General features: G+C 42.9%; 1 protein-coding gene across 3 annotated transcripts in view; it reads right to left on the bottom strand.

Annotated features, from left to right (window-relative positions):
- The window catches only part of csnk1db (casein kinase 1, delta b), an 18,282-nt gene that overhangs the window by 2,584 nt on the left and 3,238 nt on the right, over positions 1–12,460 (bottom strand). The window contains exons 2-9 of one of the 3 annotated variants that reach the window (XM_035662474.1): positions 5,597–5,707; positions 4,892–5,040; positions 4,080–4,308; positions 3,781–3,951; positions 3,518–3,666; positions 2,915–3,083; positions 2,056–2,195; positions 1,576–1,641 (exon numbers count right to left, since the gene is read on the bottom strand). In XM_035662474.1, coding sequence (XP_035518367.1) covers positions 1,591–1,641; positions 2,056–2,195; positions 2,915–3,083; positions 3,518–3,666; positions 3,781–3,951; positions 4,080–4,308; positions 4,892–5,040; positions 5,597–5,707 — 1,169 coding nt within the window. In that variant the 3' untranslated portion in view covers positions 1,576–1,590. Of the gene's footprint in view, positions 1–1,575; positions 1,647–2,055; positions 2,196–2,914; positions 3,084–3,517; positions 3,667–3,780; positions 3,952–4,079; positions 4,309–4,891; positions 5,041–5,596; positions 5,708–12,460 lie in introns of all 3 variants that reach the window. The other 2 variants (XM_035662489.1, XM_035662483.1) reach the window with 2 other exon arrangements.

Here is a 12,460-nt window from a genome sequence, read left to right on the forward strand (position 1 = left end):
CGGTATCGGAAATTGAGAGTTGGGCAATATCGGAATATCGGATATCGGCAGAAAAGCCAATATCGAGCATCCCTAACCTGAACCTATAGGGTCTAGGTTCTACGTTTTGCCTCGTTTTCCAGTGTTTACAACCAGAACGTTTCAGATATACGTCACTGAAAAGGCGACAAGAGTGTGCAGAGTGCAGCGCAGTTGTGGGACCAAAAAAGTGACACTAATATAGATTTTCAGGGACAATTGATGTCAATATTGTTAAATGAACAGAAGAGCCCCACCCAGGGTAAGAGGTTGACAGAATGGATCAGAGACAGCACAGGAGACTGGCACAAGACCAGTTCTCTGGAGCCAGGAGGTCTCTCGGGAAAGGTTGCTGCCCTTAAAGACTCTCTCTGCTCCATTAGTTAAAAAAATGTAAATAAAAAAGCTGCTGCTCGAGTCTTGAATCAGAAGACTGACTCATATCAATTTCAGCCTTAATTAACAATCTAATTAACAACGTATTCCGCCCACTTGGAATACAGATAATGTATAGTTGTTGACTAGATATCCTCCCTACTAAAGCAGAACCTGACAAAGGCTTTAAGTTAAGGGGTTGTTGAGTTCCTGTAGTGGTAAAGGCCTACATGAGGCTTCAGCAGTCTGAGCTGGACAAATCAACTGGTTCTCTTTATCCTGGTGGTCGTGTGTACGTTTACTGCCAGATTTTTATTCTGACAACAAACCTACAGTACATGCAACAACCAGGAGACATATATAGAATTTTGTACTGTGAACGCAAGGAGCATGGACTGATTTGAGTCATTTTTCCCCTCAAAAGCACTTTCTAAACAACTGAAGACATGCTTTCAGCCACAGCCATGGGAAAGCTGAATGCTGACTTCCAAACAAGTAGCTTCATGACATGCAAGTGTGAAAAAAACAAGGAGGCAGAAATCTGTAGGTGAAATAATACTAGACCGCACCAAGCAAGTCTGGGGGTGGGGTGGGGGGTTGTAGGTAGGTGAAACCCTTTAGGTTGCTACAGCTGTAGGCCTGCCATCTGAACGATGGGGCCTCAGGCATCAAACCAACAGTGCAAGCAACAAGCCACAGGCACAGAGCTGATTAAAGGGGCATTACGTCAACCCTTAGTAAGCAATGAGGGAGTCACAGTCTGGATGATGCATTATCCACTCTAGTTCTCAGAGGACAGCTCTCAGTCAGTATCTGATGCGGCTAGGATGTCATCAACAGCCAGGTAGGTGGCTGTGATGGTATTGTGTCATATGACAACAATTACTGGTCTCATTGACAAACTTGGATGTCCAGCTCACTGGTGAATGACTGAGCATCTGCTGTGTGTTCAGACCTGATTCCAGGTATTCCTGTTAGAGCTGCTGATTTAATCTAATGCCTATCATGTGTTTTCTTCTTGCGCCTCTTGTACATTTAGAGACTTTGTCAGATAAAATGGCAGACATTGGGCTAGAAGAAAACTATGTCAGAACCAGGACCAAACACAAGACTGAGAGGCAGGCCAGTGGAGAACTGGAGTTTAGACCTATGCATCCCTGGTGCTTTAGGGACAGGACTCACCCAGTGTTGCCGCCGTCACACAAGGACGTGGCGAGCGTCTACTTGGCGTGATGCTCGTAGGGAATGCTATTCTGAGGTTGGGGGAAGGGAGAGAGAAGGCCCAATATGTCAGAACCCAGTTAGAACCCACATCCTGCACCAACAGCACAACTGGAGGAAACTGGCTGAATAGCAGCACTTGACTTCTCTCTAACAAGAAACTTGAGGCTGGTGGGCTGTAACAGATGAGACTTTCTTCCTGCGTTAAGCACTACACTATGAAGTAGCTAAGTAAGGACTTCCATGAAGACAAAGTTTAATGAACTTTAAAATGTAATTCTACCTGCTATTGGTTACTATAAAGATTCAGAACAGGGCTTCTAATTTAGGCCTACCCTGGGTCGAGGTGGAATTACCTATGTTAAGACTTTCTTCTTTCTGCCCTCCTAGGGGTTAGGAGACATAAGAAGAAGGCAGTTGTGCCTCAGGGGTGTCTTGTACCTGTGAGGTGGACATGCGGGAGGTGTCCTGCCGTCCTGTTAGATCTGAGGAAGATACGTTGACAGGAGCACCGCGGTGCAGTCGCATGCTGACCTTTCGTTCACGCTCCATACCGGACACTTGTCGAGGGGATGTGTTCGCTGGAGATCACAGACCAGAAACAAAGAACACCATCAGCATTGTCTACTTCTGAGGGAATAGACATGATAGAATTCATAAATGCTTCCACATATTTGTATAATTTTGAAGTACTAGAGTTTGTTTAATGACACAATTATTGTTTCTTTTGATTGAAAATTTTTTTTCAGAGAGACTAAATAAGTGAAACTGCATTAACATTGAGTTTTTGACAATACAGGGCAGCACTTTCTCACAAACAGTGGTCAGCATTAATGGGACACACCGCATTGGCAGTATTTGGTGGTTTGGCTGTTCTCACCACAGCAGAGCCGAGTAACAGTCTCTGGCAAATAGACTACATTTTACTACAGTTTTCCTCCAACTGCAACATTAATTTGGCCACAGCCCATAAGAAACACTTACCACCTCACCTGTTAGCCTGTGTTTGTACGTACAATTAACATTGCTGTGCATGTATTTCTCAACCACAACAACAAATGCAAATGTGATCGTTAACAGGTTGTATACGCGTAGATAAGACTGTCTACAGCATTTCCACTGGAATCTGAGGATTCCACTCTTGGCCCCTGAAAAAACTGACTGCAAGTTGCTAAGTCTGTTCTTAAAGTCATGAAGCCCTTCCCATTAAACTGATAGCATTACAGTACTTGTATAAGGATCATGCCAGACAGACAGCTGTAGAGTCCAGAGTGGCAGAGGAAGGCTGGAGTCAACTGACCTGTGTGTGAGGTGGGTGTTAGTGGGGTGGGTGGGGCTCCTTCCTGGGTTCCCCGTGGTCGTCCTGATGCGGCAGGTATTCCTCTGGCCCCTGGGTTCCTGCCGTGCCTCAGCCTGTCCTCCCGGTCTCGGCGTTCTCTCTCTGCTTCCTCTGCCGCACGGTTGGCTCCCTGTGTACAACAATAACAAACAATCAACAAAAACAAATGGGTACTCGCTGGTGGCAAACTGCAAATAACCATTATTTTCATTATCGATTACAATAGATGAACCAATTCACTGTTTGATCTATAAAATGCAAATAATTGTCCATCCCATTATCTTGTTTTGTCATTCCAAAACAAGATATTTGAAGTGTATTATTTTAAATATAAAATATAGAAAAGCAGGAAATCTCAATATTTGAGAAGCTGAAAACAGCATTTCAGTCTAGGGCCGCACAATTAATCGAAATATTATCGAAATGCAGATTTATTTGAATAAATAAATAAAACACAATTTCCTCACCATGAGTGAAGGCAGGTATCTACAAACACCATTAAATATATATAGTGTAACTGGTGTTTCAGCTCCACACAGTTCAGACATTATGATTAGTACTCACAAACTTGAGCATGTTCCAGTCAAAAACATAGTCGTAAGAGAAGCCCTGTCTGTGAAAGAGGTTCCTGAAGAGCTGCCGTAGGTATGAGTAGTCCGGCTTGTCATCGAAGCGCAGGGAGCGACAAAAATTCAGGTAGGTGGCAAACTCAGCTGTGACAAGGAGAAAACATTTCTGGGAGTGATTGACTAATACTGCTCAATATGCAATTATAAAATCATTTTAGAATCATTATAAATGAAAAAAGAAAAAAAGATGAGACTCACAGGGGTATCCCTTGCAGAGCACCTCAATGGGGGTGGACATTTTCTTCTCACTGATACGTTCATACTTCTGCCTCTTGGTAGCAGCCTTGAGACCTTGCCAAGGCAGCGAGCCCAGATTAAAATACATGAGAACGTAGCCCAAGGACTCCAGGTCATCGCGCCTTGACTGCTCTATGGAGGCAGACAACAGGCAGGGAGAAGGATGAAGAGAATAAACTTCAAATGTACTGTCTAAGATGTGCAATAATGTGTTCATGTCACACAGGCTTATTCGGTGCTTTTTTTCACTTATTTTTTACCAATGCCCAGATGTGTGTTGATTGAGGCGTAGCGTGCAGTGCCAGTCAGGTTCTTGTTTTCGCGGTAGGGGATGTGCTGGTGTGTGCGAGCGTCACGGTATTTTTTAGCCAGTCCAAAATCAATAATGTAGACCAGGTTGCCCTTTTTGCCCAGTCCCATCAGGAAGTTATCAGGTTTCACATCTCTGTGGATGAAGTTCTTGGAGTGAATGTACTCAATGCGACTGATCTGCAGTGGAGAAGAACAAAATAAGACAAGTTAGGTCACAACACCATGTTAACATGAGGACACTTTCCACACACTCACCTGGTTTGAAGGACCCAGTCTTGGTACATGGGGAGCCAGCTCTACCAGGTAAGCTACCACAGTACCCCAATATTACAAAATGTTTGTTAATTTTCCTACATCTCTATGGCCAATAGCCACAAAACACTGCAACTCACACCAACTCACACCAACAGGTAAGAGTTGGGGTGAACTTTAAGGTTTGTCTATGTCTTGTCACTGCAAAAGTCTCTAAGTGGGCTACATCACTTTCTGTGAGGATATCTCAACCATGGAAAAGGCTTCAATCTCTGAATCATTAATAGTGGTCTGACATGAAGTTAAAAGGGCACAATCTTCTTTGCAAAATAGATGCACCAGAAAAAGAAAAATGATGATAACAATACTAACAAGTGTACATATGTCTCAGTAATGTGCCCATAGAAACACTGAAGCCCTTTCTGCTCTCATCTGCAGCTGCTCTGGGTTAATGGTAAACAGTTTGATGGATGTGGAATGTGTGTGTGAAGTCAGTAGGCAGTCTCACCATCTGATCGGCGAGCAGCAGCACTGTCTTGAGGCTGAACTTGCGGGAACAAAAGTTGAAGAGATCCTCCAGGCTGGGCCCCAGCAGCTCCATCACCATCACATTGTAGTCACCTTCTGCTCCACACCACTTTATTGTTGGAATTCCAACTGCAAAAACATAAAAGAATACAGTTACAATAGTAAGAACACCTTCTGGTGACCAGGTTGAAGGCAAAAAGCCTCTCAAACAAGCAAGAACTGAAACTACTGCAGTAGCATTACAACTGGGGAAAAAAGATCCATGGTAAACTTTCTTTAAACTTTAGCTATTCACTATTAACCCTCAAATGACCTGAGGATGGATGACCCCATGCTTTAATGCTAACATCATTTCCAGTTGTGTGTACCAGAGTAAATTTAAGGTTGTGAGCTGCTTCAATGTTGTAGTCAGTCTCTCTCCCTCAGCTTTGTTTGGTGACTCATGTGGATCACTAGCTGCTGAAGCTATGTATGCATCACATTTACATGGAGGAGGAAGACAAGCGGTGGGTGGAAGGGAGAGAATCGACGAGGAATAAGATTACCAAAAACCAGAAGGAAAAAAAAGATCATTGGACAAGAGGAGTGATTCTTTTTATGGATAGAGAGAGGAAATGATGAGGAGATTGAAAGTGAGAAAACTAGGGCTGAAAGATGAAAATTCCAGCATGTGAAGATACATCACCTCCTCCTTGCATCATCTTGTAGATCTTGCTCTCGATGTGGAGCTGGGGGTGTTTGGTCTTCACACATTCCAGCTTAATTGCAACCTCCTCGCCAACTGAAATATCTGTGCCTGGAAAAGGACAAAAAACATACATGGTGAGTTTAAAGGATCAGTTCAACAAAATAACAAAACCTAGTAGCATTTGAATCCTGGGCCACTGAAGCAAGGACTCAGCCTTGCTACATAGGGTGCCCCTCAAATGTATTATATTAATGAAATTAAAAATGTATTAATTGAAATTATATGTACTTTATTTCCTCAATAATACAGCTTCACAGGGCAAACTTGTGCCAAGTAGTCCTACATAAAAATGAATAAAGCAAAGAACAGAGAGATAGGTGATTATAATGGAACCATCTCTGCTCAGCAGGAAATCAAAACACTCGAAAGCCACCTCTGTCCTGGCTTTAAATAGTAAATGGACGCTGTACTTGATAGGCGCTCATTCTAGTCTTCGCGAACCACTCCAAGCACTTTTAGCAACAAAAACGTGGCCACATTCACCCTTCATCACAGCAGCCATTCATCCCCCAGTGATGGCAAAGTCCCATCGAACAGAACCTAACTCATTCATTCACATACCGATGCACACCGATGGGGTTCAGTATCTTGCTCAAGGAACGACCCGCTCTGCCTCTGAGCCACAGCCGCCCAGAGGGCAACCATACAGTTCTAGTTTTAACCTAGTAGAAAATGCCACAATGTTAAATACGGTACAGTTTAAAGATTAGTAAAAGGACTCCTGATGTGACTGCTGCTATAAAGTATTGTGCTGATCCAGAATGCAAAGTTTGGGACAACTCTGTGGGAGGTAAACCAAACCAAGATTTGCTGTCCTTTTCTTCTTTCCATATCACCTCTTTTTGGACAGCTAGAGCTCCCCTCTTGTGTGCTAGATGCTAAATACTTTCAAGCACTGTGGCTCCCTCCTTATGTGCAGGGCTGTATGTTAAAATGTTCTGGTGCTACAGAGGTTGAAGGTTTTGTAGCACAGACCACAAAATTGCAGCACGAGCATAAACGCCTGTTACCAGCTCTGAAAAAAGTTTATCACTTAAACAGGAACGTGACTGCCAAAAGACATTAATGCTGCAAACGGGGCACACAAAATACAAACCTTAACAACAAAAGAGCATTACACCTCTTGCTAGCAGTACCAATCTCAATAAATACAGACATTATTACTTAAATTACTAAATTCTTATTGAGAAGTGAATTGTATCGAATTGTGAATGTATAATTAACATCCCTGTTTATCAATCATCAATCTTTTTATACATTAATATAAGATTAGAGCTAATGTTTGATTTTCCCTCTCTCTGGTATAAACATGCACTCTTAAATCATTTCATGAAGTGAATACAGCAGTAAAGGGAGACCTGATAAAGAGAACACAAGCCATCATTTCGTTATTTCTGATGGTCCCTCTCAAGCACATCAAAGTCTTTACAGGTCTTGGGCCATACAACTAGAACAAAGAGATGCTACCAGACCTCTCAACCACTCCTCATCCCTGCTTGAGGCTATGTTAGCCTGCAGCACAATACCTAGAATCTGCTGTTGGTGGATGAGTTGCATTGTGTGGGATGCAGGCACCAGGTTTTGACAAGGAAAGGGAACGCACAGGATAAAAAAAGACATTATCTCCAGTTCTGCTGCATTGATTATTTACTTTTTAAACTATCATCAAGAGTCTAACAGTATTATTGGAGTGCATTGCTAGGAGTGCTCAGCAGAGTACTCTTTATACCTCCATGTGCAAAAAAACATGTTTGAAGATTCATGTGTGTGTGTGTGTGGTTACATAAAACCAACCTCAGTAGTAACTACAAGGTTAGGGAATCATGGCTGACGAGAGCTTCTCCCTCTTTGTCTGCTTACGCACAGACGGACACACACACCTGCGTCCAACCTCAGCCTTGCATTCTTTTAAGACGAGGGAAAAGTGCTGACCCAAAAGGACATGACTGAGGTACACAATCTGGGTACACTGTCAATGTTGGGGTAGACACAGAGTTAAGGGGGTCAATTTATGCTTTAGTGGCTCTTTTCACATTTCAACTGCTAATAGCACAAGAAACTGGTGTACTGAATACATTTAATGGAGGCTCTGCTCCATTCAAGTGTCCAACATGCCTGTGAGCCAGCTGCATAATACCGGGTCCTCAAACTGACACACCTAAATGGAATGAAGACATTCATAATAGCTTTTCTTGCTAAAACATGTCAAAATGTTTGCTTTAAAAAAGACCCATTCTTCATCTCCCCCAGGTCCAATGAGGGACAGTCATATACAGGCTGTTTAATAGCTCTGGGCAAAATTAAACTACATGGCTTAAAGGCACATATTTCCTATGCTCTGTGGAAACAAACTAATAGTTTTTGACTTCCTATAGCTAACTCAATCTGCCAACTTTGTGCTTCAACACTCCACACAGACCAGCTACAGCAACCTCAAAGGGTCAGAAATCAAAAATCAAAATCAAAATACGGCCACCACTAGAAAGATATTATTGCGTGTTGCAATAAAAACTATTCAGATAAATGTTTTGTGGTGAATTTCCTCACATGGGTTGACTTGAAAAAGCTGTCTAGCTCTCCAACATACATTCTTATATTGATTTCCTGATTTATTTTGAACAAGGGGGACAAGGAGGAGCCTGCGTCTTTCCACTCATTCCAAAATACTAAGCCTGTCACCCTGGCTGAAGGCTCGAGTGGCCCGTTGTATCCCCCACAAAAAAATAACTGGATGTGTGGAAATAGTATAGATTCCAAAATACAGAACAGGGAGATGCGGTGTATCTGTGATGCATTAAATATGTGTTTCTTAACTAAATGTAAGGTAATGGGATTCCAGTATTTTTTAGTGCCATTCTTTTATAATTATCTTGATAATATCGTGTATCGTAATTATTTATTTATATCCCAGGTACCAAAATTAGGCACCGATTGATTTTATGTGAATCCCATACCCCACCTTTATTTAAAGCCCCAAAAATGTTGAGAGCCAATTCCTAAGAGCAGGGTTCCTACACGTCCTTAAAAACCTGGAAAATTTAGAGACCTGGAAATGTATTAAAATGACCAGATATCCTGGAAAAAATCTAAGCTGTCCTAGAAAAGTGTAATAGCATTTTCGCTCAGATCGCCTACGTAAACTTTTTTGTAACGCATATTTTGTTTGAAGCTCGTCGGTTGGCAGGATCAGCTGCACAGTGTGACAATTCAAACTTGAGTTAAATGTGTCAATTCTAGGCCTGCCGGTAAATAATATGGTCGTTGGTGAGCAAGTGCTGTCCTGTATTGTCAGAAAAACGCCTGGAAATATCCTGGAAAATGATTTCTCAAAAAGAGTGGGAAGAGATGCATTCAAATGCAAACAATAAAGCACACTCTATCAGAACAAATCATTATGTCTTGATTTTATCTTAAATGAACACCTCCCTGGTATTTTCAGTTGTTCACTGTTAATTGTGTCTTGTCATTTTACCAATAGCCATCATAACAGGGTGCACCCTGATGGCAGCAGGAAGGATTCCTCACTGGTGAGACAATTAAATAGCTTTCTGCAGTAGCACAACAAGCAGTATTGTCGCATCACTGACGAGGGGTCACTTTACCGACTCCACTGTGTTGCAGATTCCGGCCTGGATCCCATTCCAGAGAAAACTGAAGAAGATTGTGAGAAGCGAACTCTTCGACAGAGTTATCATGTTTTTTGTTTTCCTCAGTGTTTTCACCTTGGCCATAGAGCACCACAAGCAGGTGAGGAGGAAAAGTGTTTCACTCTGCTAACTATTTGGCCCCTCTAGGCTCCCATATATTTCAGGTGTGTAAAGTAAATGAAGGAAAATGGCTGTGGCTGACGGTTAGAAAGACAGCAGTTTGATAACATTTCTTGTTTCAATTATTTTGTATTGATTGCTTGATCTTCCCCATCATCTCTCCATCTCTTTATCTATATTCCTCCTCCTCTCTGTCCTCTCTTTATCTTTTGCTAATTTATTTCCATCTTGTCTTCCTACAGCCGAATTGGTTGACGAGCATGTTAAATATCTGCAACATCATCTTCACCATTGTGTTTGTTGTGGAGATGGTCTTAAAGCTGATGGCTCTCTCCTGGAGATACTTTTGCGACCTAAACAACGTCTTTGACTTTGCCATTGTGATGATCAGGTAACATGATCCCACACAGTCTAACTTTTGACCTCCTCTTATTGCTTTGTTCTGTTACATGTGTCATTATTGACATTTGATTTTAGGAATCAAGCAAAATGCATTGTTTCTGTCATGTTGGAGGTGGATGACACTGACTTCAATAACTGTTTTTCAGTTTGTGGGAGATAATTGCTCATGCTCATGGCATGGTGTCCGTCATACGTGCGTTTCGTCTGCTGCGGTTTGTGAGGCTGGTTCACTTCCTTCCCTACCTGGAGCAACAGCTGCTTGTGCTGAAGATTACCCTACAAAAGGCAGCCGTGCTCTGTGGGCTGCTGGTCTTTTTCATGTTGATTTTTAGGCATGTACACAAACGCAAATCCTTCCTACTACCAAATGCTGTTCTATAATGATTATCAGCTACGAGATGGATACTGTACATGAATGACCAAATTGTCTTGATCCTTCGCAGTGTATTGGGCATGCAGCTGTTCGGCGACAAATTCAGTTACGAAGAACCAAAGGGAGACATCGTCACAGACCGGAAAAACTTTGACAACCTACTCTGGTCCATGGTGACTGTGTTCGAGGTTGGTTTTTGACAAATTTTTGTCATCATCATTGTTTTCCATTATCATGCAGTTTGTGCCCCAATCTGTGTGTGTGTGACTTACTTCTATTTAATCTGTCAATACAGATTTTGACTCTGGAGGACTGGAATCTCGTGCAAAGCAACGCCATGGCTGCTACCTCACCGTGGGCCACTCTCTACTTTGTTGTACTAATTATGATTGGAAGATATGTTCTCCTCAACATACTTGTGGGCATTGTCGTTCAGAGCTTCCAGGATAGGGTGAGGACTTAGTTTTCTTCAAAAGCTAGATGTTAGCTAGATTTACACACCAATGCTGAACTCTATTTCCTGTTGTTGCAGTCTTCCAATGAAGAATCCACCTCTTCAGTAACAGATGACGAGACAAATGTAAGTTCTTAAGATTCCAAATTGTGTTTCAAAATCCAAAGAGAGGTCTAATGGCAATTGACTTTTTCACTTCTCCCTTGTTGAGGTAGCAGTTGCAGTGTCGAGAATCAAGGTCTTTGCTCAAATACACACACCTTCCTACACACACCTTTACTCAACTCTATTTCATGTTGTTCCAGAGTTCCTCAATACCCACCCAAGACTGCTCAGCCCCAGAGGATGAAACTTCACCCACAGACACCAGTGAGGACTATGTAAGTTCAGGCCACTTTTCCACCAAATTAGCTCTGGTTCTTGAAACGGTTTTGTTCAAGATTCTCGGAACGTTGGTGCTATCGTACTAATGGGATGCATCATCAACAGAGGGCGCTGCACCATGCATAACGCCGTGTAGAATATGACACGCCCACTATGGTTCCCAAGAAAAAAAAATATTTTCAGCTTCCAAACTGATTTATTTTTGGTCAAAATGCACCGAAACTAGCTGCTGGAACAGAGCCGGTTCCCTGTTGGTGGAAAAGGCCTATAAGATGGAAGTTAATTATCTCTTTTTGCCTCTATTCTTAGCAACATTTTGCTGGGCTACCACCCCTCTTCAGTGTTGCCGGTTGTTCTTTCTTTGTGTTTCTTCAAGTGTTTTGCTCATGCTTTAGATAAAAAAAGGTGACTGATGTAACTATTCACCCCTGCAGAGATCTTTGAGTTTGTTCCAGAGAGTGCTCGCCTGGTGCAAAGACCATGAAGACTGGTCTTTCTATGTGTTTTCTCCACAAAACAGGTGAGTCTCACACACAATAAGTTGTTAGTACGGACATAGAAAGAACACAGAGTAATGGTAGTAATAGATTTATGATGAACGATAGTAAGTAAGTATGTAAAGCTAATAGAACTAGATGTTTCAATCCCTTTAGAAGGAAACTCTTGACAGTAGCAGTCGGTGTGGAGTAAAAGGAGGGCAAGCATGTCAGTCGGGGGTCATCAGGTGGGCCACCCTGCTTCATCGACGTTTCACTTGATTGAAGCCCACAACGTCTCCAAAATGGGGGGGGGCTCAAGCGGTGTTAACCAGCGTCCCAGGTACACCCCCTCCATGCCAGTAGCCTCTTATAAATATAACTAAAAATAAAAAAAACCATATCCCTAATGGGCTCTGCATGGCACGGGCCCCGTCCTTCTGCCCCTGAGTCGGCGCTAAGCCCTACCGCATACCATCCTGTCTCTACCTTCCTGCCCAGTTGGGGGTCCCTATGGCTTGTCCAGAGCAGTTACTGGGCTTTTTTCCCAGCAGCAACTTGACATGGACTTGATGGCCTGTTGGAGAGAGCCGACCCTTCATCCTACTTTTTTCACAGACTGGTGGTGATGTGGCAACAAATCCCCTGCATCCCACCAAACCTCTACTGGGAAGATGTTGGTCTTCCCATGCCGTTCTGGGATGGTTCAGCTGCCAAATCCCGTAATATTTGTTCATTTTCCTCCCATAAGCCTCTTCAACGCCATCTTCCGGCCAATTGGTACAGGGGGGGGGGGGGGGGGGGGGGACTGTAATCACCATGCAGTTTGTTTTGCAGCCCACAGGACATGGTTTGGGGGGGGGCCGGAGTGTCAGCGCACTATTCATGGGGGAAGACACAGCTTCTTATCAAGGTCCACTTCCCCAATTTCCAAAATCCCTGGGC

The sequence above is a fragment of the Morone saxatilis genome, unplaced genomic scaffold, assembly GCF_004916995.1.
Source record: "Morone saxatilis isolate NCDOM2014 unplaced genomic scaffold, NCSU_SB_2.0 Contig1, whole genome shotgun sequence".
Classification (NCBI taxonomy): domain Eukaryota; kingdom Metazoa; phylum Chordata; class Actinopteri; family Moronidae; genus Morone; species Morone saxatilis.